Here is a 26,056-nt window from a genome sequence, read left to right on the forward strand (position 1 = left end):
ATTAAATATATATAAGACATGCACAAAATAAAATTAGATCAATTAAAAAAAATCTTAATATTTTGACAAATACGTTAATTATTTTTCAAATATAATATTAATTTTTTATTTTTTATATATTAATATTTTAGAAATTATTTCGTCATATGAAACCGATTACATGTATATTTCTTGTATTGCGCAATTTGACAACGAGAATGTTATACAATATAACTATATGAAAGAATTTTTCATTCATTGTTAGTTGTCTTTTATACTTAAATTAAAAAATACCATGACAAAAACTATATTAAAAAATAAAACATACAATCAATATATTGATAATATTAAAAATGGTTATCAATCTAAAGATTCTGAACACGAAATCGTTGATTTAAGAAATAAATTAAAAAATGTAATTGATACAAATACTATATTTTGTAGTTTTGAGTTTATGCGTGTAGAAAACAATGATTTTTATCAAAGGTAAGTATATTTTTATATTTCATAAAATTCAATATATTTATACTTCTATATATTTCTATATAAATAAAAATTTTGGTTATTAGCTTTTTTATGAAAATGAATAAATATCATCCACTTTTTTATGCATTAACATGGAAACATATGAAAAATGAAATAAAAAATTATTTGTCTTCAGATATATGTAATATACTTCCCAATAATATACTTTTACATCTTGCATCTAATGACTTAACTCGCAATGATGTAAAAATTATACTAAAGAAAACATTAGATCATGGTATACGTAATATTTTTGTATTAAAGGGTGGTAATTAAATGTTATTTGAAAAAGTTATATATAGAATTTTTCATTAATAATAAAAGTTTTTATGTTAATTTAATTTTATAAAAAAAATTTTAGATTCATCAAATCCAGATAGTGAGTTTCCATATGCAGTTGATTTAGTACGTTTTATAAGGAATCAATTTGGTGAAATATTTTGCATTTGCGTTGCTGGTTATCCAGAAATGCATCCAAAATCCTTATCTAAAGAAATGGATTTAGTTTATTTGAAAGAAAAAGTATTTACTTTAATTAATATCATTACTTTATATATCATTTTATATTAAAAAATATTAATTTTTTTTAATTTAAAGGTTGATGCAGGAGCAGATTTTATAATAACACAAATTTTCTTTGAAGCAAACATATTTATTAAATTTGTGAATGATTGTAAACAAATTGGAATTAATGTTCCAATTATACCAGGTATATTTCCAATTCCAAATTATACATGTTTTCAAAAAATGGCAAAAATTTGTAATGTTAAAATACCTGAAATTATTTTAAATGATTTGCAATGTATAAAAGATAATGATGAAGAAGTTCGTATTTATGGAATAGAATTATTTAAAACTATTATAAAAGATATTATTGCAAGTACAACTACTTGTGGCTTCCATTTTTTTACATTGAATAAGTAATTATTAATTATATTTTATTAAAAAATATAATGTGAAAATTATATTTATTTATATTCATTCATATATTTATAAATTTTAGACCATTATTATCATCAGAGATATGTGATAAACTTGGTATTTTTTATTAATTTTATGAAATAGAAGAAATTCAAATGATTAAATAATTATATTATAAAAATGAAAAATTATAAATGTCAAAACTTATGTATGTATATATAATGTTGTTAAAAAATGTTAATAATTTTCTTTACATATATATGATACGTTTAAATATATTTATATTTCGCGCCAAATTTAACATCAATTACCAATTATCAAATTTCCCTATACTGGAACAATATCACAATATTGAAATATTTAATTCATTGTATAAATAACATTGAAATCTTTATTAAAATTTATTATGCATTCTATCATTTTTTATTATAAAATCGCTAAATATTTTCTTTTGATATTTTTAAAATAATTATTAAGAATTAAAAAAATTAATTTTAAGATTTCTTATGAACGTAACGTGGCAGATTTATAAGTAAAAATGATCCTTTGAGGACACTTGCTGTTTTTACGCATGCGCTGTAGAAATATTCATGACGAACGAACAGAGGAGTTAGTTGAGTTGGGCGCCAGAGCTCCGCGTGGTCACTTGGTGTTAACGATAACAAGCAAGAAAGAAGGATCCATAAGCCAGGATATAAAGAACAATGGCGTTATTTCGTTTTGGTCCAAAACATTGTTTAGAAATCCAGGTAAATTCATAAATTTATTTAAGATTAAGTAATTTGGATACACAGTATATTTAAGTGATTTCAAAACCACTTTATATCATTTCGGTACGAAATTCGAACAATAAGCAGGTGTTTAACATATTTTATTGTTTCTTGTAATAATGCAGAATTTCAAATAAATAATAATATAAAAATAAATATTTATTATTATTTATTTTTTTGAAATACATTTTAGCAAGATATTAGATTGTATTTATTGATTGAACAGGTAAAATGTCAGCTATAAAAGCTATATGAGATTTTCTACATATCGAGCAATTACTCGCAAATATCTTTCGAATAATGCTTATTATTTTGAAGCAATATCTTTTGAACTCTAATATAAAAGCACTTTATTGAATTTAATTATTGCATTCAACTAATATAAAATATTGTGAAGATTATAAAGTAGATATGTATATTGATTAATTATTTAAAAATGTACATCGAATTATATGCGATATAGGAGTGATATAGGATTTATCTAAGTAGTCAAAATTGATATTAATTTGAACGAACTTCATTGTGATTACGTAATAAATTTTTAGAAGACATATAATTATTGAATATTATCTCATAAATTATATACCGGATGTATTAATTATTCAGTGTTATTATAAGTGATATTTAAATAATATATATAATAATATTATATATATATATATATTATTGGTTAAATATTTTAGTAGTTTTAATTTTTATCAATGAAATTTCATGTGTAAAATACAATATTTTAAAATTTTAATGCAAATAATAAAATCAAAAATTATAGTATTTACATAAATTTAGTATTAATAAGCTAAAACATAAAATTATATAATATGATATAATGAATAATGAAAAAAAAAATATTATTCATTCATCGATATAAAAATTAAAAGAACAGTTTAATGAAAATCAAATTGGTTGGTTTCTAGGTATAATCGCCATAATATACTTATTATTGTATTTACCTAATCAAATTTAAATTTGGCGATATATAAATTTATGTTAAATTTTATGATTACAAACACATACTTGTAAGTAATACATCTCATCAATGTTTAAAAATCTTTTTATTTTATTTATACGTATTCATTGAGAAGTGCATTATAATTTCGTAAGATGTGATAATTTTAGAATGAATTCAAGGTTAAAATTTGTATTATCCTCTTTCATATTAATAATTATTTCATGACCTATATTTGTCTAATACCTGCTTAGTGATTGAACTTTATATAGCTTGTTATATAGATTTTTGAATATCATTGCATGAATTAACTTTTTTTATTTATTTATATATATTATATACATTGTACATTATACATCTGATTTATTTCTTATTAGGATCATTATTCTTTAAATTTTAAAGTCGATAGTTATTTAGTTTAACGTATATCTATTGTAACTTTTGGCAGAGATTTAGAAACTCTATGTTCGAGTTACAGATGGTTCATCGATTACCTAATATCATAGATATATGAACATGACCTTGGGATGCTAAATCAGAATCATTTTTTTTTTCTTTTTTTTTTTCTATAATATACAGAATCATATTTTTACATAAGCTAATTTAATTTGTCGATATATTAAAAATAGCTAAAATTTCAAATTAACTTTTATAAAATAATTTAGCAACAGTATAACGATTAAAAATTGTAAAAGAAAAAGAATTTGAATTTTGTTGAATTTATTTATTTATTTTAGATTTTATATAAAATTCTTATAATTCAATTAAAATTAATTTTTTTATTGCTTCAATATTGTGAAATATATTAAAAAAATGTAGTGGAATCATTGTTTAATAACTTCGAATTCAAGTGAAGTTAAATAGAAATGTCCAATTGTTGGCAAGATGATTGAATTTCAGGGTTAATAAAGATTGGATCATGCGTGACACCCTCCTCTTGGTCATTTTAGCGCCATTCGATGATTATATGGCGCGAAATCAATTAGATAATTGTAGTTCACGGGTGTGTTCTATCTGATAATGCTCTTCACAAGCTTGTTATGTAATCATTGATAATGAGTATTATATAGTCTTTTACATAAATGCAAACAATTAATCAAAGAAATTGTATATCTTTTATTTAATTAAGATTAAATTTTATATTTATATATTTATGCAAATTCTGATAAGAATATTTTTTGCGAAAATTTCATTGATAGATATTCTATTTTTTTACTCTAATAAAGATTAAAATAGTATATTTTGTACGAAATAATAGTATAGTTAGTAAATTAAATAATATAATATAATTATAATATTTTTCCGAATTATCAATCAATATTTAGTTTGTCTTCCTTGAATTCTTTAAAAAATTAATTTTATTAATTGTAAATGTAAAATGTTAATGATGAGGATAAACTTACGTACGAAAAAAAAAAAAATAAGGTCAAAGATCTTTTCGCTGAAATGTGCATCAGCACATGGAAATTTCCTTTATTTCGAAGAAGCAACACATTTTTTTGGTATTTATCCAAATGTAAATCTTATATAACATATATATACATATAAATTAAAAAAAACATAAAAGAAAAATATAAATATAAAAAGGAAAATTTATTTAATACGACATCATTATGATTTTGGAAATGCTCTATTTCGTTCAAAGTAATGGCAATTTGTTCGAATATTGAAATAAAAATTAAAAATTTACAATTCAATCGGGTTATTTAATATATTAAATTATATCACAGAACAATAAACTTGTAGTGTTTAGATATGCTAAGATAAAGATAGGGTCTTTCTGTTGAAATATCAATAAGAGATCGTGATAATGTAATAATGAGTAATGCAATTGACCTAATACCGTTGACGCGTGTACCCAAAGTTCAACAATAAAACTGTATACGATCATTCAATGTTCGTTCATTGTCGTATCATATGAATTTTTTGCAATTTGCAAACCACAAATTGTTCATTTGTTATATTGAAAACGAAAGGGATTCTAAATTTCTTAAAATTCAAATTTTTAAGAATAGTTTAAATATTTTAAGTTTTATAATACCGATTAAATATCGATTCAAAGCGATCGAGATAATGCAATAGTGGATTAGATTAGATTTATTGAAACATATCATTGAAATCATAAACGTCAATGCTTCGTACAATACATTATTAAAAAAATAAGAAGAATTTAAACGATTACGGGCACAAATAATGTCATTCCAAGTCACATGGTGCAAAGTGAATAGCGCGCGATGAATGACGTCAAATGTGTGAATATATATACATATATTACACGTGGGATGATAATCTGTTCATCACGATAGAATCAATTCACTGATTCGAAATTTAATCGATCCTTGTCGTTTTTTTTTATTCTTTAAATTATGTTTTTGAAATTGTATATATCGAAAAATATAATTTATATAATTTTGAAAATCATTTTATTTTTTGCGAATTCTAATTGGTTAAATATCGTTATAAAAGGAAAATTCATTGCCTTATAAGTAGGAAGTAATAAATTTATTCGTAATATGTTCAATTATACGCTGCTTCTAATCTTTGTTGTAGATTTAACTAGACGATTGCATAAATCATTTTTGTATTTGTTTTCTGATTAAATGTAAGAATTAGCTTTGGAACTAGCTTTGTTAGCAGCGGAATCGTGCTTTCTCAATTTGGTAATCCTTAAGTTAGAATCTTGAAGTTCAATTTTTTATATTTTGTAAAATATAAAACAATAAAATTAAAACCGTTTTATAGATTTAACGTATCTAATAAAAAAAGTAAAGTGCGTCCCTCTTTCGCTTGGGATTTTCTAATCATTAATCATGGAAAGAATTAGAAGCTCTTGAGATACGTTGTATCAATGTATATACAATTATAGTTCATTCATTCATTTACTAATTTTATATTAGATGTTCTCTGTCAATCAATCAATACTATAAATTAATTTTATTATAAATAAATTTCATGTTATAAATTAATACATTTGAAGATAATAGTAGATAATAGTTACATAATTTAAAATTATTAAAAATATAAAAAATTGATCATTATAAATATTTTTATTAAAATCACAAACTACTTGGATGATCCTAATTTATTGTGCGATAAAAATTTCTTTGTCATTTTTTAATTGTTCATTGTCAATATCAATAATATATAAAAATATCGATAATTATATTATAGAAAAGAATAATTTACCTAATTTCAATTTTATTCTAATAATTTATACTACATGAAATCCCGCCAATTTTATAATTTCATAAAAGTATCAAATTTTGCATCGCTCGGATATTTTTATATATTTTTTTTTATTTATTAATTAATATAATTCTGAATTACTAGAATTTTTATAAAAAAAAAAGCGATATCATACTATATTTATACTAATTAACGAATCAATATTTTTCCTTTTACATCTTTTTTTTTTTATTATGATTATATTATTTTACATTTACATGTAACTATAAAAAATAAATAATTGTGTTAATAATAATAATTATTAAAATGTTTTTCATATTATTCTCTGATCGATCTATCAGATAGAAGGTATGCAATATGAAAATGCATCGTTTATGGTGAAAGTTAATTGATTAAGAAAGTTCTTGATTTCTCAATCGGCATTACACTTTTCTTTAATTCTTTATAAGCGAATAAGTTTCAATTTTACAATTAATTGTTTATATTATATAATATTTATTTTCAAGAGAAAAATATACATATTTAATTAAAATTCATCATTCGCTTATTATTAAAAGATGTTTTTAATAATAAAAATTTTCTAAAATTTCAAATTATCTTTAAATTAGATGATATCACGAATTTTTTTTTTTTCCATTTTAATAATTTTTTACATTTTTCAATAATGAATTCATTGAAATAGTTCAGAGGCGTTCTCATTATTAAACAAGCTTTGTAAATACCGTTGAAGCTTTATAAATGGCAATAGAATTATGCTATATCCGATGAATATATTGGATAGAGTTGAATCAATATTTTTTTTTCTATTCTCCATTGATGTTTTCCCAATTTTTTTTTTTTATTTAATTTAATGTTCAATTATTATTAACTCAAATTAATTAATTAATTTTTTCACATATATAAGTGAATAATGATATAATTCTAATGAATAATTCTTTTTTACTTTCATCAAATGCGTAACATAATTCTCGATCTGACAAACTGATCAATAACGGAGGAATTGGATCGTCGTGGGTTAAATCTCGATCTGATTTGTAACGATATGCACAACGGAAATAAAAGTCACTGTCAATCTGTTCAATTAGTATTTTATTACATCGTTGTGGTTACCATCTGATATCCGTCTTCTATTACATCTTAAGTATATTGTTACTTGCTGTTAGTACAATAAATTCTTGGCATATGAATGCATCAAATCATAACGCATAGCACTTTCTTGTTTTATTTTTTAATTCAAACTTAACAAGTGATCCAAAGTTAATTATTTATTGATTGATTGAATCATTCTCAAAAAATATAGTTGGAAAAAAACATTTGATTTTATTACTAACTAGAGTAATAAAATATTGACAATAAAAATAATCAGTATAGGTTTTTTACAGTTTCAAACGAGATAATAATTCTTAAAAGCCTTTACGTAAATTTCACATATTTTTGTGAAATATATGTATGTAACAATTTTTTAACATTGAATATTGATGGTGTTGCAACGAACATTTTTTGCAATATTTTAAGTATCTTATAGTATCTTAATTTTCTTATCACGTGTGCATTATGTAGCAAAGGTCAAATTATAGAACATGTGAGTCTTTATTTTTAGTCATTGACCACTTGGAACTCTGGCTATTATCCAAATATATTTGTTCTGTATATATATTTAATAACATTCTAGGTGAACTCCTACATTCATAAATACAACAAATGATTAAATGGATCATCAAAAAAGAATCAATGATCTCTAATTCTAAAATACATACGTACGATACTGATATTCTCAATATTTTTTTTTTTTGTTTATTTTTATTTTGTTTATTCGTGAGTTATCATGTTTCTTTTATAACAAATATTGCTCTTCTTGACTATTTTAAAATGAATTCTTTGTGATATATATAAACGTATGTTTTCTAGAATTACGTGAATACATTCTGACAATCATTAATCTTTGATAAATGAAATCATTAGACAATACTATTATGTAATAGATCTAATTTTTATGTTAAAATTAAACCACACTTTCAACTTGCCATTTTTGCTAGCTGACAAACTATTTACTCGTATATTATAATTGGAAATATGCATACAAATATATATATATATATATATATATATATATATATATGAATAATAAATTTAATAGAAAGGCCAAGATAATTAACAATTGATATCTAATAGCGAATCCGAAGAATAATCAAATGTGACCATTCGTAATTACATTTACAGAAGTCAATTAAGAAGACAGAGGATATCACTATGACTATATGATACAATCATCGCATTTTGAAAAGAATTTTGTTTGTTAAAAAATCTTTATATAGATTAAACAAGAAAGAATAAAGGATCTATTCAATTTATAATATTTGAAAAATCATAATTTAATATGGAAAATAAAAATTCAACAATCTTCATCGGATGTTCCGCTTTACCTTCTCGTGATTACCTCGACCTAATTTCTCATTCACATCGCGAAAATGCGGTCGAATCGATGTTTGCTCTCCGGAAGTTTCAAACTACATTTACTTTTATCTTTTTAGATTTCTATGCTTGCCTATAAACAATGAATATTTTGTTCGATGATAATAAAAAAACCTATAGATCTGAAAATATGCGTAAAAAAAATATGTCTTTTGATTACGTCGAAACGTAAATGACTAATTTTAGTTTAGTTATCATCTAACCGGTTTATCGATATTACAATATTATCAGGAATAAAAATATGCTCGTTAGAGAAGAAAAAAAGAAACGAAATTAATTAAAAAAAATTATTGAGTATTTTCGCAGATTATGAGATTTAATTTGCGTTGCATAATATTATAATAATTTTTTTTCCTATTGCCTGATAATAAACTTTAACGCATGACTCTTCAATTTTAAGACAAAGTTTATTACAATTTTTATAATTGTTGATTTTTTTTGAATGTAAGTTAATGTACAATTCTTTGATTTACAATTAATTCATTTTTACAATATGTTCGTACAAAATAGTTTCTCTGTAATAATTTATATTATTTTTATTTAAAATATATTAAAATATTTTTTTTTTTCAAATTTATTTTGAAAAGTAAAAAGTCAAAAAAAAAAATATATATATATAAAATGATATAGGATTATTTTAAAATTAATTTTTGTAAAATATAATTATATAAGTAATTAATAAATTATATAAATTTTTCTGATTGAAATATAAATTTTTATTCAATACAAAAATTTTATCTATTCTTACTATAGAATTATTTAAAATTATTTTATAAATGAGCATAAAAATAAAAAAAATGAAAATGATATTGAAATTGTAACAAATAAAATAATTTTGCCAACAGTTGTATTTCAATGTTATGAAGTTAGTCCTTCAAGTGTATAACTATCAAGTAAATATATAATTAAATGCCATTTGTTCTTTTTATGTAATCCGTCAGTTGTTCATGATCGTTTAGTTCATGAAAACTAAAATTGATGCCTTATTTTTTTATAATTTTTTTAATAATATTATTTAATTTACTTAATAATTATTTTTTATAATTGTTATTAATTGTTATTTTTAATTAGAAAATAAATTATTTTATATATAAATTTTTATATCTAAAATAATATTTACATCATTAAATTCATCAGTTATATTTTACCAACACAAATGTATAAAAATAGAAAATATCTCATTAATGTCAGTTACAGTTATACGCCAAAATCTGAAAATTTCTTTTCAAAGGTTCTTTTCTTATAGTTAATTTTTGTATAAGCAATTTTTCACGAAATTTTTTTCAGATTTAAAGAATTTAAAAATTTCAAGAAATAATTGTTAATTAATTTTTTCTTCTTTTTTTACAGAAAATAACTTCAACTGTATTTTTGAGGTCGTTGAGTGATAGCTCTACCGATTTAAAAAAAATTTTGGCTGAGAAAATTCCGAAACATCTAGAGGTTGTCAAAAAATTTCGTAAAGAACATGGATCCGCCGTAGTTGGAGAGGTCACTGTGGATATGGTATGTAATCCTTATGTAATTTTGCTCGACAAAATTGTCAAATATAATAATATATATAACATATTGCAAAAGCGAATTATGTATTAACATATTACGCCATGAAAGACATGATTTCTTTTTCTATTTTGTAATGTCGATAAGTGTCACAGATTGATAATAAGAACCATAGAGATAAGCACATATGTCATATATTTATTATGTGATCATAGTATATAAGCTGATTTTTAGATTATCAAAAAAATTATAATTATTTAATAATTATAAAACAAAAAGTCGCAATTTTTATATTGATGATGAACTTTATTCTCCAAATATCACATTTTAATAATTTTCTAAAGATCATAAATGGATTTTTTATGTTTAATAAAATCTAACTGGAAAAATTATATATTGAATATTTATATATATTTAAATTTCTTTTTTTATATGTTACATTTATACATATATATGAAATATAAAAGTAACATTTAAATTCAAAATCTATCTGATCATTATATTATAGTTCAATACCAATAAATATATTTTTTTTTTTTCATTCAACTTTGTTATCTTAAATTATGTATTTTAGATGTATGGTGGTATGCGTGGAATTAAAGGTCTTTTATGGGAACCGTCAGTCTTAGATGCTGAAGAAGGTATTAGATTCCGAGGAAAATCGATTCCAGAATGTCAGAAGATCTTACCGAAAGCGAAAGATGGTGCAGAACCACTTCCAGAAGGTTTGTTCTGGCTTTTGATTACTGGCGATGTTCCTAATGATAAACAAGTAGAAACAATATCTAAGGAATGGGCCTCTAGAAGTAAATTGCCTGAACATGTAATTAAAACTCTAAAAAATTTTCCAAAATCTCTTCATCCTATGACTCAATTTTCTGCCGCTATTACTATTCTGAACAGTGAAAGCGAATTCGTAAAAGCATATAATAAAGGCGTACACAAAAGCAAATATTGGGAATACGTCTATGAAGATATTATGAATCTGATTGCAAAATTACCCTGTGTGGCTGCTACAGTATACAGAAATACTTTTAAGGATGGTAAAATATCATCTATCGATTCTGATAAAGATTGGGCTTGGAATTTTTCAAGAATGCTCGGTTATGAAGATCCTCAATTCACTGAACTTTTGCGTTTGTATTTATCGATACACGCTGATCACGAAGGTGGAAATGTATCTGCACATACCACTCATTTAGTCGGTTCAGCATTATCTGATGCTTATCTTTCATTCGCGGCTGGAATGAATGGTTTGGCTGGACCTCTTCATGGTCTTGCAAATCAAGAAGTGTTGATATGGCTAGACAAAGTACAAAAGGAGATTGGAGATTCTCCTTCTGATGAAAAAGTAGCTGAATTTGTTCGAAATACACTGAAGAGTGGTCAAGTCGTTCCTGGATATGGACATGCTGTACTCAGAAAAACTGATCCTAGATACTTATGCCAGAGAGAATTTGCTTTGAAACATTTGCCTGATGATAAATTATTCAAGGTAAATAATTTTGTTTAAAAAATATATTATCCAATTAGTATTCTCTTTTTAATTAATGATGATATTTGGATATTTTTAGCTTGTTAGTCAAGTATTTAAAATAGTTCCTCCCATTCTTCAAGAAACTGGTAAGGTAAAGAATCCGTGGCCAAATGTAGACGCTCATTCGGGAGTTTTATTGCAATATTATGGAATGAAAGAAATGAACTATTACACCGTCTTATTTGGAGTATCACGTGCTCTTGGTGTTTTATCATCTCTTGTGTGGTCTCGTGGTCTTGGTTTCCCAATTGAAAGGCCTAAATCTTTGAGCACTGAACATCTTATGAGATGTATTAGAGCTTAAGCATCTTTATTTATAAAAAATCAAAATCATTTAAATCTTTAAGTTCGTGTCACACCATCATGATTTTAAAAATAGAGAAACTGATTTTCTATTTTAATAGAAATATTATTAATGCACAGAAAATTTTTTCGAATTTATTTCGAATTAATTTTAATATAATTTCAAAAAATTATTATTATAATTAGTCGTATTAAAAAAATAAAAGGTATTAAATTAGAAATCCTTCCATATAAATTATGTACATTTCAAATATAGACATTTGAAAAATATTTTGCAGTTTATCACAAAAATACATATCGAAACTGTTTTGTTTTTTAACTTTTTTTTTAATTTTTATTTTTCTGTTTAATACTGTAAATGTGGTAAAATTTTGCAATATAAACTACAAAAAATACAAAATTATAAAAATGATCCAATTACAATTTATTCAAAGTGATATAATGCAGTAGTAGTAAATTATTAAAACATTCATTGTGAAAGTTAGTACACTTAGTGAATATTGTTTAAATATTGTAAATTGAACACTGCCAAAAAACAAAAAAATATCCGAATTTTTAAAATATAATTGAATTATAATATGTATGTATCTTTATTGTTATTACTCCGATTAAAAGTAATAATTAAAAATCGTTTTATTGGCAGATATTTGCAAAATGTAATTTTTAGCAAGCTATGTAAAATAGAAAGTAAATAGGGCTAATAAAATATGTAAAAAAAATTGCAGTGTTAAAACATCAATTGTAGTTTCTTTTGGATTCTTTGAGAACATGGCTCAATTATTTACATCGAATTATTTCGATTAACATAAAATAAAAGTAAAATGATGACCTAGTGGTAGATCCACTATTATGAGAATGAATGAGTGTGTGCGATACTTTATTTATAACGAACGTGAAAATAAATAAATCTTAAAAAATTATATTTGATTTTTTCTTCATATCTCAGAATAAAAAAATAACGTATAAAAAGACAAGTTCATTAAATATTTTAATTATTTTATTTATTTTATAACTTAACAAAAAATATAAAGAATTAAAAATAAATTTTATATGATTAAGAAAATTATAAAAATAAAAAAATTAATTTTTTCATTCTAATTCTATTGTTCGAAGTATTGTAATTTAAGTAAATTATAATAATTAAGTAAAGTTTAATAATTATATGATACAATAATTATATATGACGTAATTATTAAAATTATATGTTCAATTAACATTTTCAAATTTTAAATTATATCTAAGTTTCCAAACATTATTTATTTATATATAATTTTAATCAGGGCTAAAAGTAAATATATAATAAAATATAATTTATAAAAATTATAAAATAAAAATATAAAAAATTTATTATCATATATATATTATATTAATTTAAATAATAATAATATATATATAATTTTTTTTATATTCATTATATTATATTATAACTCTATATAATTTAATAATAGAAAATGTATATAAAAATAAAAATAAAAATGGTCAAAGGGAATAGAAAATTATATATTATTATTTATAGTATTTTGTTTACTTCTCATAATTTCAGTTCTTATGTTAATTAACAACTTTATACGCAATTCATATTTATTATACAAGTTAGTTAACAATAACCAATTGAAAACAAATATTTTTAAATTTAGTGATTTTGTGAAGTTAGTTCAATCAAAATTGAACCATACAAAAAGATTTATTGTAATATATATTTTTAATTCACATAATGATTTGTTGTAAAAAAACAAAAGAATGTATATTATATTTTTAAATTTTTATAATGGAAATATATAATGGAAATCTTATTAACGACTGCATATACTATAATAATGTGTATCTGTATCATAGTTAAGACAATTCTTTATTTCTCAATATGAGAAAATTGCTATTTTATGAAATGTTAAATGTATGATCTCACTCTGGTTTTAGACGGCATTTATCATTCATACAATGATCTTAATAATTTCTAAAATCATATATTTTATATGTTATCATTGTTTTAAATTTTTAATAATTATTAAATATTGGAGTATTTATATAGCTACACAAATCTTAATTAGTATAATCATGAAGTAAATAAAATATGAGACAGTTGTCAATTGAATAGTTAGAGTAATAATATTTAAAAATATTCATAATATATTTAAGAACATCATAAATATTTTTGAATTGCATATGTAAAACATATCTTTATAATACATCATTGTATTTTGTATATAAATCAGATTAAATATTTCTAATAAACAACCATCTCATTTGAATTCATGTATCACAGAACAGTCTTCTGCTTCTAAATATTTAATTATTAATTCAGAGTTGGGCAAAATATAATCTGATAAAAATTATAATTGATATAAAATCATGTTACTAATTAATGATTACCAATTAATCAATAATCATTAATTATAAAATAATAATTAACAATAGTTTTTGAAACTTATAAAAGAAGATAATTAATAATCATTACTTAATAATCATTACTCGCGAAATGACATACTAAATATTTTTTGAAAAATATTTATATTATTAAATTATATTATTTTTTGGAGATATATGCTTTACATACAATTTTAATATAGTTTTTACATTTCTTGTGACACTTTTCTTACATCATTATTTTTTGGAATTTTTATGAAATAATATTTATATTATTATATAAAAAATATTTTTATATACCCTTTTTTTGATTTTAATCTATTTATTTTAGCAGGAATTTTTTAAATGGTAACATAATAGATATAACCAACTTTCCTAATGTTACAAAGATATATATCTTGTAAATAAATAGATTATTTGTTCTACTAAATGTTAAAATAATTTTTAGTGATCATCAAATGATTACAAATTATAACTATTGTGCATAATTATCTTATATGTGATATTATTATTTGATTAATGATAATAATTATAGTGATTTTTAATAATAAGTTAGAAAAAATCACTTCAAAACAATTGATTATTGCCCAACTCTGGACTAATTCAATAACATTATCTTGAAATTTTTAAAAATGTTTGCAATACCAAGCATTAAGAAATATTTAAATTCTTACATAGAAAGTTGAAAAATATATGATGTAATTGATGCTAAATTGAAGTTGACTTTTTACAATTGTTTACTATCAATGTGGTGTATAAAAAACTATGTACATTAATATATTCTTGAAAATCGCCAAAAAAATTTTATCCACATATTAGCTGAATAAAATGAATAAATAATTTATCTTTATGTTTATATAAATATAGGTGGACGGGATCAAGATTAAACTCTTTATTATTTAAATATGCATGCAATATTTTCATTACATTCATTGTTGAATAAAAAATAAAATTTAATACTATTTAGATTGTAATTTTAATATACATAACATTTATAGCTATAAATGATATTTATATAATTAATTTGATAGAATAGATTATATAATTAATTTGGCAGTCTTGTAAAAAGTATTAGTAATATTTATTTTTTCATAGACTGATAAAAAAATTTTTGCTATAGATATTTCAACAATACTTTTTATAAAAGACTTTCAATATTCTAAATTTTTCTGTTTTCTTATAATATGATGTCTTAAATATATTTTATATAAAGAATAATTAAAATGTTAGTTTATTTTTATGTTATAATCATTAATCTTTATATTTTGTATCACATTAATAGATAAGACAAAGTTTACCCGTCCACCATTTGATATATTAAATGTTTGCAATAATTTTAATCAGTATATGCAGTTATGCATGAAGGTAATGTACCATTTGAAATATAATCATTCATTCTTATATCATTTGTACAATTGGTAGAGTGACACAGTAACTTACAATAAAGATATACTTTACAGTTTAAATATTTTGTTACATTCAAAATCATTCCTCATAATGTACGTCATGTCTTTTTTAAACGACCAACAATCCATTCAAGACCTTGATAAAGCCTAAAATATTACAAATAATCAATAACTTTTTTTATAAATTAATAAAATTATATCTCTGATAACAAATAAGTTCTTCTTTTACCCTTCTCCTGTAAGTGCACAACAACTTTGTATGTGCCATTGATGTTTCTTAATGGAAGTTAAATCTAGTTGTCTAGAGATTTCAGCAGCTGTCATGCTACCTTTTAAATCTTGTTTATTAGCATAAACTAAAACATTAGCTTTACTTAATTCTTCATGATTTAGCATTGAGTATAACTCTTCTCTTATTACGCAAAGTCTTTCTCTATCTGTACTATCTATAACCATAATAATAAACTCTGTATTAGTATAATAGGTAGACCATGCAGCTCTTAAACTTTGCTGTCCACCCAAATCCCACATTATGAAATGAATATTTTTCCAAACAACTTCTTCAACATTGGATCCAATAGTTGGTGATGTATGAACAACTTCATTCATTAGGAACTGGTATAATATAGTTGTTTTACCAGCATTATCTAATCCTACCATAACTATTTTATGTTCTGAAAAATAATGTAATTTAATTATAATTAAATTGATAAATTATATAATTACAGAATTTAATGATTTAAATTACTTTCTTATATATGATATGAATCATTTAAAAGTTTTAAATTCTTTTTTCTAGAATATGAAAGGAAAATATATAAATAATATATATTAACATATGTTCAAAGTAAAATGAAAGGATAATGAAAATTTTAAAAAGTTTTCACAATATAATAATTACAATATTAACTTACAAAGAATAATTTTATTTATTACTTTATTTTTATCATTATAATTAAACTTTTGATAATTAAAAAAAGATAAAAATATCTAGTAATTAATTAAAATTATTTTATATTGAATTGAAATCCTTTTTAACATAAACAATACATAATCATGAAATTATTTATAATTATTTATAATTCTTATCTATAATCTTATTAAATTATATTTAAATAAAGTTTAACTTTTATGAACTATCTTTATATATTATCAAAGCAAAAAAAAAGCAAATATATAATTCTTATATAATATATATAATAAATAATTATTATTTTTACGTGTTGTTAAATATGAATCTTTACCATATTATTATTTTTATAATATTATACACAAAGCATAATGACACAATATTGTTGTTACATATGCTGAATTTACCTTCATTGCCAAAGAGACTCCACAATTTTGAAAATAATAATCCCATATTGCTTAAAACATTAAATCACTCAGTGTTAATATTTATTTAAACGTATTTCTGTATAATATATTCTGTAATCTTTTTCTCGATAAAAAAGATATATATATTTGATTTCAGAAATGGAATATCTCATTGTCAAAGGGTTATGTACACTTTTTTATCAAATTCTTTTTCAACATATTTATGATAAATTCATTATTAATACTTTATAACGTGAATTATATATCTAAGAACTGTTGTAAATTGTTAAAAATACACTAAGGATAACCCAAAAGTGAAAGAAATATACGAAGACCTTCCCTAATCTAATCAAGCAAATCGAGACATGTTGCGTTCCCAATTAAAACATTCATACGTGCGATGCATCCAATCATTGTTTAGTATTAACCGAAAGTGATGTCAGTCTTGTATATATGTACACTGATTGGAAGTACAAAATTCACAATTGAAGGCGCGTAACATATAAATTTATTTGAAATGGTTAGTTATTGTCACATAATATTAAGATAATCAAGTTGATTTCGCTGAATCATTATCTATATTCTTTTCGAAAAACAAGAAAAATAAAAATAAAAATCTAGAATAAAATCTATACGTAATTATAAAAATTTTAAATATTCATTGATAACAAATATTACTATTATTTTTTAATATAATATTAAATTAAAAAACATTAAATAATATTAAAAATTAAAATTATTAATACAATACAAAATTAATTTAAACTTTACAATAATAAAAACTTTATTATATTATATAATAGTTTAATATTTTGATATTTTACAGATTAAATTATTAATATCAGATTTTCAAATAAAAATTATTAACTAATTAATGTAATTATTTCTTTAATATACTATGATATTTATAATGTAAAATTGCTAATATAATAAAAAATCAAACAAAAATCTTTTTTCATAAATTAAATTTTTAGTAATGAACTTAATAAAAAGTTAAATATTCCATTAATTATTATATTACATTTTTAATATATCTAAATAATGATAAAATTATGAAATTTTCATAACAATGTTTCTAGTGTGTAACAGTATGCTGACCTTGCTGGGCGTTGCGATTGGCTTACGAAACGTCGGCTGATTTCGAAGTTACTCCAATATGAATGTTCGTTCATTCTTAATCTTCGTGGTAAAGCGTTCGGCCACTTGTTGATTCTTCAAATTATATTACAAAAAAAGAAATAATATATCATTTTTGAAAAATTATAATGAGTAAACCGTAAGTATAAGTTTTGTATTATTTTCAATAAATTAAAAATTTAAATTTGTAAAAACTTGATAATTTGATTTATGTAATTATTTTTTCTTAGAATAAAATTCAATAGATAATCAATAATTAATCAATAATTAATCGATTATTTAAAAAATTAAGAAAAATAGATAGTACAGATATATTGAAAATGAAAATGAAAATGAAAATGAAAATGAAAATGAAAATTGAATTAAAAAAATATTTATTAAAATATTAAAATACATATATTTTTTGGATAATATATTTTTTGTGATATATAATTTAATGAAAAAATATATTTTATATTATAGAATTGCTGATATTGCCCTTATTGGGTTGGCTGTTATGGGTCAAAATTTGATCCTAAATATGAATGATCATGGATTTGTTGTATGTGCCTACAATCGTACAACAGATAAAGTTAAATCTTTTTTGGAAAATGAAGCAAAAAATACAAAAGTTATTGGTGCATATACATTGAAAGAAATGGTAGACAAATTAAAATCACCAAAAAGAATAATGCTTTTGGTAAAAGGTAAAGTTCTATTATAAATTTTGTTTTAATTATAACTTGACCTTGAGATAAACTTATTTGTTTTAATTATATATTATATATTATTTAAATGTTTATATATAATAATAAAGTTAATTGATAATATACAAATTCAATTCAATTTAAACTTAATATATAATATTTAATATTTAATATAATAAATGTTAAATATCTTTAATAATATATATATTATCTTAGCTGGTGCAGCTGTGGATGCATTTATTGAACAATTAGTACCTTTATTATCTCCTGGAGATATTATCATTGATGGTGGTAATTCTGAATATCAAGATACTGATAGACGAACTAAAGAGTTAGAAAAAAAAGAAATTTTGTTTGTTGGTAGTGGTGTTAGTGGAGGAGAAGATGGTGCTAGATATGGACCATCTTTGATGCCAGGTGGTAATCCTAAAGCTTGGCCACATATTAAACCCATTTTTCAGGTTTAGTTGAAATATGATTATTTATTTAAAAATTAAATATATCATAGATAAGATTAAATATATATTGATAACAAAATATTTTTTTTTAGTCAATCTGTGCAAAAGTCAATGGAGAACCTTGTTGTGATTGGGTTGGAGAAACAGGTGCAGGACATTTTGTAAAAATGGTACATAATGGCATAGAATATGGTGATATGCAACTTATTTGTGAAGCATATCACATTATGCGTAATGGTTTAAAACTTAATCCAGATGAAATGAGTCAAGTCTTTGATGATTGGAATAAAGGAGAACTTGATTCATTTTTAATTGAAATTACTCGAGATATTCTTAAGTACAAAGGTGAAAAAGGATATTTATTAGAACAAATTAGGGATACAGCTGGTCAAAAAGGAACTGGAAAATGGACAGCTATTGCAGCATTAGATTATGGAGTACCTGTAACTTTAATAGGAGAATCAGTTTTTGCTAGATGTCTTTCTGCTTTACAAAGTGAAAGAATAGAAGCAAGCTCAGTATTAAAAGGTCCTGATGCTATATATCAAGGTGATAAAAAACAATTCTTAGAGCATTTGAAAAAAGCTCTTTATGCCTCCAAAATTATTTCCTATGCACAAGGTTTTATGTTATTACGGGAAGCTGCAAAAATTCATAACTGGAATTTGAATTATGGTGGTATAGCTCTTATGTGGAGAGGAGGATGTATTATAAGAAGGTACATATATTTATGAAACCTTTGAAATTTAATATTAAATAATAAAAAAATTTTAATAAATTTCTAATATTATTTTATTATAATTTTATTTTTAGTGTCTTTTTGGGTAATATAAAAGCAGCATTTGAAAAGAATCCAAAACTTTCTAATTTATTATTGGATGATTTCTTTACTAAAGCAATGACAGAATGTCAAGCTAGTGCTAGAATAGTAGTATCCACAGCTGTAACATTAGGCATACCAACTCCAGCATTATCAACTGCTTTAGCTTTTTATGATGGTTATAGAACTGCACGACTTCCAGCAAATTTACTTCAAGCTCAACGAGATTATTTTGGAGCTCACACTTATGAATTACTTGGTCAAGAAGGAAAATTCATACATACCAATTGGACTGGACATGGTGGAAATGTATCTGCTTCTACATATGATGTTTAATAATTATTATTATAATTTTTAATAACAAAATGTATATACAGTTAATATTATATATGATAAATCTATTTATATGTATTATATTCAATAATACATAAATAATTGTATAAAATCATTGAAAAAAATTTTGTTTAAAAAAAACTAAATTTATTAAAATATATATATATATATATATTAATATATATTCATTCTTTCTTATTAAATTAATAAATTGGTGATTTTCAAAATATTGTTATTTATTCATTTTTTGTTTTTTAATTGTGTATACTAAATTATCTTATTAAATTATATATATATATATATATATATATATATATATAATATACATATATATACAATATAAACCAATCAGATTTAAAAAAATATATATTTATACAACAAAAAAACAATAATAATTAGTAATGCATATCTCTTTTATATAAAAAAAGTTTGTATTATAAGAAAATAGTAGAACAACTTGTGAAGTCGTTCAACAAATCTTATGAAATGTGGAAGTAATTTAATCTAACCTAGCTGTTGTTACAATTATTAATATACTACATTTCTATTAATAAGGTATTGATGTTATTTTATAATTTTAAGAATATTTTATTTAATGCAATAAACATTTAGTTTTTAAACATTTAATTTTAAATTGAAAAATTAATAAAAATGGAACATTTTGACTTAACACCGATATCGACTAAAATGGAAATCCAAGTAAAAATAATTTCGCGCCATGAGTCATCAAAGTCAAATAAAACTTCATAAAACTAGCAAATATACAACTAATATAAATACTTAATTAAATATCTCTCTTATTTTATTTTCTTCTTATTAAATTAAAATATATGAAATATATATAATTATGTTTGAAAGAAATCTATGTTAATAATTTAATAAAACAATTTAATTTATTTTGAAAAATATATTTAAATAGAAATGTAAAAAAAGTTTATGCTGTGATATTATAAAAATAAATTTATAATAGCATTAAACATATAATTAACATTCTATATATTTTGGCAATTAAGAATTTGAAAGATACTATTGAGAAAATGATATCATAGAACCCTATTTCAGCCGTCCCTGAAGCGCATCGGTTTTACTGACCGTAGACGGGCGACGTAGTCTGCATCATTCATTTGCAAAATGGCTGACCATAGGGAAAGGGATTCATATTATTCGCAAACGGATTTAAGATCAAAAAATGATGATCCACCGAATTCACGTTTATTTGTTATATGTCACAAAAGCCTGGAAGAAGATGACCTCAGAAAAGCTTTTGAAAAATTTGGAAAGATTGAAGATATTTGGGTGGTTAAAGATCGTATTACAGGGGAAAATAAAGGTAATTCCTCTTGTCTACAAAAGAAATCAATAAAATTTTACTTTATTTTTTTATATTTTTGGAAAATTTTTAAATTTACTTATATAATTTTTATTTATGAAAATTGTTTATTTGTATGTTTTTTATATCATCATTCAAACATTTTAAAAGTAATTCATATTGTTTACGTAGGAGTTACATATATTAAATTTTCGAAAACATCAGAAGCAGCTTTTGCACTAGAAGAAATGAATGGAAAAATGTTGGGTTCTGTTGGAAGACCTATTAAAGTAATGATTGCATCAAAGTAAGAATTTAAATAATTAGTAAAATAAAAAGAATTAATTTTTAATTCAAAAAGATCTTTTAAAAAATTATTATTTTTTAATATACAATATTATTGATAAATATGAAAATGATGACAATTGTTTCAGCCGTGATCAAGGATCTGTCAGAGAAACGAATGAAGAAGAAAGATGGGTTCGATTGTTTTGTGTGTTACCTAAATCTATGACAGATAGTGAACTTCAACAAGAATTTTTAAAATTTGGACCTATTGAATATGCAACAGTGGTTAAAGATAGAAACACAAATGAATCAAAAGGCTTTGGTTATGTGAAATTTAAAAAAGTATCCAGTGCAGCAAAAGCATTTGAAGAATGTGATAGAAAATATAAAGCTGTATTTGCTGAACCAAAAAAACCAAAACCTGAACACATTGATGTAAAATATAATAATGGATTATCTTCTCATTATGATGGTACTAGTGGAGGTTATAGTTCATCAAATTTTGGAAAGAGTAGTATTAGTTTAGAAATTGCCACAAATTATCCTAATTCTGAAGGTTATACACATTTACAAGTAATTGCACATCCAGCATTAAATCAAGATCAATTATGGAAGTTGTTTGACATTGTACCTGGATTGGATTATTGTCATTTGAAAAATGATGTAAGATACAGAATGCCAAGAGGTCAGGCTGTTGTAGTATATTCTAATCCTAGTGCAGCAGCATATGCAAGAGAAAAATTTCATGGTTTTGAATACCCACCTGGTCATAGGATGATAGTAAAACCAGATTTATCAAGTGCACCTCCAAAAAATGCAATAAAGCCTGGAAGTTCTGGTGGAATTGCTAGTGCTAGAACAGATTTAGCACATTTAGCTGAAACAATTGCTCAAGCTACATCTTTAATTCAAGCTGCAGGATTAACTGCACCAAGTGAGAAATTATTTTGTCTATGTAATGTAATAATATATAATATCTTTATATAATTATATTTTTACATAATTAGGTTTAGAGCATTCAATGTGTGTTAAATTACCGCCTGTGCAACCAATGGCTAGTATAGATGCAGAGGTTGCTAAAAGATGCTTTATTGTATGTGGGCCTCCAGTACCTCCCATATATGCTATGAAGGATGCTTTTTGCAGATTTGGAAATCTTATAGATGTTTATATGCTTCCAGGAAAAAATTGTGGTTATGCAAAATATGCTAGTGTGGAAAGTGCAAATGAAGCGATTGAGGTACGTTTTATCAATTTACAATAATTCCTAAATAAAAAATAGAATTAAGTAGGCTAATTAATTCATAAAATTATATTGTTCTATAGGTTTTGCATGGACAAGAAATTTGTGGATCTCGATTAAAAGTATTAGAAGCAGAAGAGCGCAATGTCGGTGAAGATCGTAGAAAACGATTACGGACGGATGAAGATGAAAATTAAATTATTTTTGTATATCTCGTAAGTAAATCGTCGAATACAAGACAAAAAGAAAGGAGGGAAAGAGAAAGGCATTTAAATATTAACACCCTGACGTTGTAACTGACGATAACTTTACTTAAAAAACAGGAGAAAATGTAATTTTTCTATTTGTCTTCACAGACTGACTGGTATACACAAGCTGGACGCAATAAAAGAGACGAATTTTAAGACTCACTTGACCACGTCGGGCCCGCATCCAAGGAAACTACTCCAACTACCTACTTTTAACTACCGCTTACGTTCGCGATTTCAACGTTACTGAAACTTTAACGCTACTTTACTTTATCCTTACATGTCGTTACACATATACACACACACACGACTTCCTGGTTTTATTATTTTATGAGGCCTGTGCGAAAAGTGGAAAAAAATTAAATTAATTTAAGAATTCATTTTACAAATATATGGAACATAAAATTAGTTAAATTTTTATAATTAATTTAATTCTTTCCTTTAGCTTAAGGAAGGTATATGATGCAATATATTCAAAGTGCGCATTTATTGTTATATGGTAATATAATACAGATTAATTAGAGGTAAAAGGTCTCTCTCTCAAATGCATATATATTTTTGTATTAAAAATTAAAGTTTATTTAAACAAATTTAAAAAAAATAAATTCATTTTTAAATTAATGAATGATTAATAAATTAATAAATGAGAGAAACAAATAAGTTTCTAGAAAGAAAATAAAATAAATTATATTTTAATATTTTATATCCTTGTTTATAAAACAAGGATTATATTATTATTAATTATAATATTAATTTTAACTATTCGTGCAGGCTTTAAAATATAATCTATGCTTTAGAATTAATAATATATGTTTTTGTTTATTATTTATATCCGATAGTACTGTATAATTCTTTTATTAGCTATAATATGTATGAAAGAAAACGTAAAGTAATTTATTTCTTGTATGTATTTCAAGAAATATTTTCATAATGACAAATAATAATATATTTCATAGAATTAAAATTTCAAAATAAGATTTATTCCATAGAATAATATTTATTTTTGTGAGTATTTTGCAAATGTAATTTTATATGTTATAATATATTACATATTACATAAAATATAAATTGAAATTATATTTTTTTAACTATAAATATAGTAAATGCAAATATAAAAAATATTTTTATGTGCAAAAGATATATTTGATAAAAATAAATTTTATTAAAGTATTAAATTTTATCATAGCTTGCAATAATTTTAATTTTAATTACACAGTAAAATATTTGATTCAATTTTAATATTAAACAGATTTGGAAATATTTCATTATCAGTTTTTTAAAATAAAATTAGTTTCTTTAAATACACAATTATAAATATAAAAATAAAAAAAAAATGGAACATTTTCTATGGAAGTATTACAAGTAAATCTTGTTTTGGAATCAATATTCATGTGTATAGATGTATTTCCAAATATTTTAATACGTTAGTTTTTACATTTAGATCAAATTTCTTTAAAGAAAGTATATTTTCTTAGGGAATTAATATGTTCATGATCACAAATCGTCAAATACCAATATATAATTAACGCACAACATGAACATTTTATGATGGACATTTTGTACATGTATTAGACTGTTCTACTCAGTGACTATACGCAATGATGTTTTAGGAGACTGTAACTGACTTGTTTGATGATATTAAAATACACATTGAATATTCAAAATCTCACACTGATTTCCACTTAATTACACAGAACAGAATATCTTACTTTGCATTATATATTTATAATTTACTAATTTGATATATTTTTTCTTTTATCTTTCAGGATATCTAAAGGATTCAAAGATGTGTACCTGTGATGACTGTGATATAGCAGAGTAAGATATTACTACCATTGTGTATATGAAGCTTAAAATATAAAGAATAAATTATAATTTTATATATTTTCTCCTTTTTATTACTGAACGAAGATTTATATCAGAGGATTATTGTATTTGCACTCATTTATGCATTTCACTTTTATACTGCACTTTTAAAGTATACGATATTTATAATTTATTTTTTGCATATTTCTTTGATATGTTCATAAAATGTGCAATAAAATAATTTTTATAGAAAAACGGTATATGATGTTATATTTAATTCGATTCCCAAATCATCGGTTAGATTTGAATTGAAAAGACAAAAAAAATTTTCCAGCAGGTGTCGTAACGTGTAATACATAAGAAAAAAATTTCGCGCCAATGAAATACATTGGAATTAAGCGTAAAATTATGGGAAGATTATTTTAATCGTGTTCATCGTTTGAGTAGTTTAAGTAAGGCACGTTTTGCATCGATATAGGTTAACAGTGAAATAGAGGGGGTA

At 22.8% G+C, this 26,056-nt stretch overlaps 5 protein-coding genes across 12 annotated transcripts; 4 read left to right on the forward strand and 1 right to left on the reverse strand.

Annotated features, from left to right (window-relative positions):
- The first annotated feature begins 7 nt into the window (after positions 1-7).
- On the forward strand, positions 8-2,174 carry LOC100869841 (methylenetetrahydrofolate reductase (NADPH)). Of its 4 annotated transcripts, XR_015291860.1 has the most exons (6): positions 147-465; positions 549-769; positions 866-1,026; positions 1,102-1,424; positions 1,508-1,633; positions 1,925-2,174. XR_015291860.1 is itself a non-coding variant. In XM_012491672.3 (5 exons), the coding sequence occupies exons 1-5, from the start codon at positions 275-277 to the stop codon at positions 1,554-1,556; spliced, it is 948 nt and encodes a 315-aa protein (XP_012347126.2). In that variant the 5' UTR covers positions 8-274; the 3' UTR covers positions 1,557-1,841. The 4 variants fall into 4 exon arrangements, 3 of the variants coding, with proteins under 3 accessions (XP_012347126.2, XP_031774864.2, XP_031774863.2); XM_012491672.3 differs by lacking the exon at positions 1,925-2,174 and having other exon boundaries at positions 8-465; positions 549-772; positions 1,508-1,841; XM_031919004.2 differs by lacking the exon at positions 1,925-2,174 and having other exon boundaries at positions 155-465; positions 549-742; positions 1,508-1,841.
- Positions 1,925-13,059, forward strand: kdn (citrate synthase). Its single transcript, XM_003697346.4, has 4 exons — positions 1,925-2,174; positions 10,150-10,305; positions 10,874-11,794; positions 11,874-13,059. Exons 1-4 carry the CDS (start codon positions 2,130-2,132, stop codon positions 12,138-12,140), a joined length of 1,389 nt encoding a protein of 462 aa, XP_003697394.1. The 5' UTR covers positions 1,925-2,129; the 3' UTR covers positions 12,141-13,059.
- A 586-nt stretch (positions 13,060-13,645) lies between these two features.
- Positions 13,646-18,439, reverse strand: Arl5 (ADP-ribosylation factor-like 5). 2 transcript variants are annotated; one of them, XM_086907415.1, is made up of 3 exons: positions 18,325-18,439; positions 16,139-16,583; positions 13,646-16,056 (listed from the first exon to the last, which is right to left on the reverse strand). In XM_086907415.1, the coding sequence occupies exons 2-3, from the start codon at positions 16,567-16,569 to the stop codon at positions 16,008-16,010; spliced, it is 480 nt and encodes a 159-aa protein (XP_086763541.1). In that variant the 5' UTR covers positions 16,570-16,583; positions 18,325-18,439; the 3' UTR covers positions 13,646-16,007. The 2 variants fall into 2 exon arrangements, with proteins under 2 accessions (XP_086763541.1, XP_003697398.1); XM_003697350.4 differs by lacking the exon at positions 18,325-18,439 and adding an exon at positions 17,227-17,593.
- Pgd (phosphogluconate dehydrogenase) lies at positions 18,360-20,887 on the forward strand. The gene is made up of 5 exons (XM_012491683.3): positions 18,360-18,502; positions 18,826-19,049; positions 19,266-19,510; positions 19,600-20,225; positions 20,321-20,887. Exons 1-5 carry the CDS (start codon positions 18,492-18,494, stop codon positions 20,661-20,663), a joined length of 1,449 nt encoding a protein of 482 aa, XP_012347137.1. The 5' UTR covers positions 18,360-18,491; the 3' UTR covers positions 20,664-20,887.
- A 35-nt stretch (positions 20,888-20,922) lies between these two features.
- Positions 20,923-25,814, forward strand: LOC100870923 (RNA-binding protein 45). Of its 4 annotated transcripts, none has more exons than XM_086907406.1 (7): positions 20,923-21,215; positions 21,723-21,990; positions 22,162-22,276; positions 22,404-23,191; positions 23,265-23,497; positions 23,584-23,715; positions 25,515-25,814. In XM_086907406.1, the coding sequence occupies exons 2-6, from the start codon at positions 21,792-21,794 to the stop codon at positions 23,695-23,697; spliced, it is 1,449 nt and encodes a 482-aa protein (XP_086763532.1). In that variant the 5' UTR covers positions 20,923-21,215; positions 21,723-21,791; the 3' UTR covers positions 23,698-23,715; positions 25,515-25,814. The 4 variants fall into 4 exon arrangements, with proteins under 4 accessions (XP_086763532.1, XP_086763533.1, XP_012347154.2 ...); XM_086907407.1 differs by having other exon boundaries at positions 20,966-21,215; positions 23,271-23,497; XM_012491700.3 differs by having other exon boundaries at positions 21,094-21,215; positions 23,857-25,632.
- The last annotated feature ends 242 nt before the right edge of the window (positions 25,815-26,056 follow it).

The sequence above is a fragment of the Apis florea genome, unplaced genomic scaffold (assembly GCF_048593485.1).
Source record: "Apis florea isolate Af1SG1 unplaced genomic scaffold, ASM4859348v1 contig_2897_pilon, whole genome shotgun sequence".
In the NCBI taxonomy this organism is placed as follows: Eukaryota; Metazoa; Arthropoda; class Insecta; order Hymenoptera; family Apidae; genus Apis; species Apis florea.

Coding starts and splice junctions, on each gene's coding strand:
- Pgd (XM_012491683.3), top strand. Junction 19,511..19,599: donor ATATTAAACCCATTTTTCAG/GTTTAGTTGAAA, acceptor ATTTTTTTTTAG/TCAATCTGTGCAAAAGTCAA. Junction 20,226..20,320: donor GGAGGATGTATTATAAGAAG/GTACATATATTT, acceptor TTTTATTTTTAG/TGTCTTTTTGGGTAATATAA.
- Arl5 (XM_003697350.4), bottom strand. CDS start 17,272: ATGGGATTATTATTTTCAAAATTGTGGAGTCTCTTTGGCAATGAAG. Junction 16,584..17,226: donor GAGTCTCTTTGGCAATGAAG/GTAAATTCAGCA, acceptor ATTATTTTTCAG/AACATAAAATAGTTATGGTA. Junction 16,057..16,138: donor TGTGCACTTACAGGAGAAGG/GTAAAAGAAGAA, acceptor GTAATATTTTAG/GCTTTATCAAGGTCTTGAAT.
- kdn (XM_003697346.4), top strand. CDS start 2,130: ATGGCGTTATTTCGTTTTGGTCCAAAACATTGTTTAGAAATCCAG. Junction 2,175..10,149: donor AACATTGTTTAGAAATCCAG/GTAAATTCATAA, acceptor CTTTTTTTACAG/AAAATAACTTCAACTGTATT. Junction 11,795..11,873: donor CTGATGATAAATTATTCAAG/GTAAATAATTTT, acceptor GGATATTTTTAG/CTTGTTAGTCAAGTATTTAA.
- LOC100869841 (XM_012491672.3), top strand. CDS start 275: ATGACAAAAACTATATTAAAAAATAAAACATACAATCAATATATTGAT. Junction 466..548: donor AACAATGATTTTTATCAAAG/GTAAGTATATTT, acceptor TTTGGTTATTAG/CTTTTTTATGAAAATGAATA. Junction 773..865: donor TATTTTTGTATTAAAGGGTG/GTAATTAAATGT, acceptor AAAAAATTTTAG/ATTCATCAAATCCAGATAGT.
- LOC100870923 (XM_086907406.1), top strand. CDS start 21,792: ATGGCTGACCATAGGGAAAGGGATTCATATTATTCGCAAACGGATTTA. Junction 22,277..22,403: donor AAAGTAATGATTGCATCAAA/GTAAGAATTTAA, acceptor CAATTGTTTCAG/CCGTGATCAAGGATCTGTCA. Junction 23,498..23,583: donor GTGCAAATGAAGCGATTGAG/GTACGTTTTATC, acceptor ATTGTTCTATAG/GTTTTGCATGGACAAGAAAT.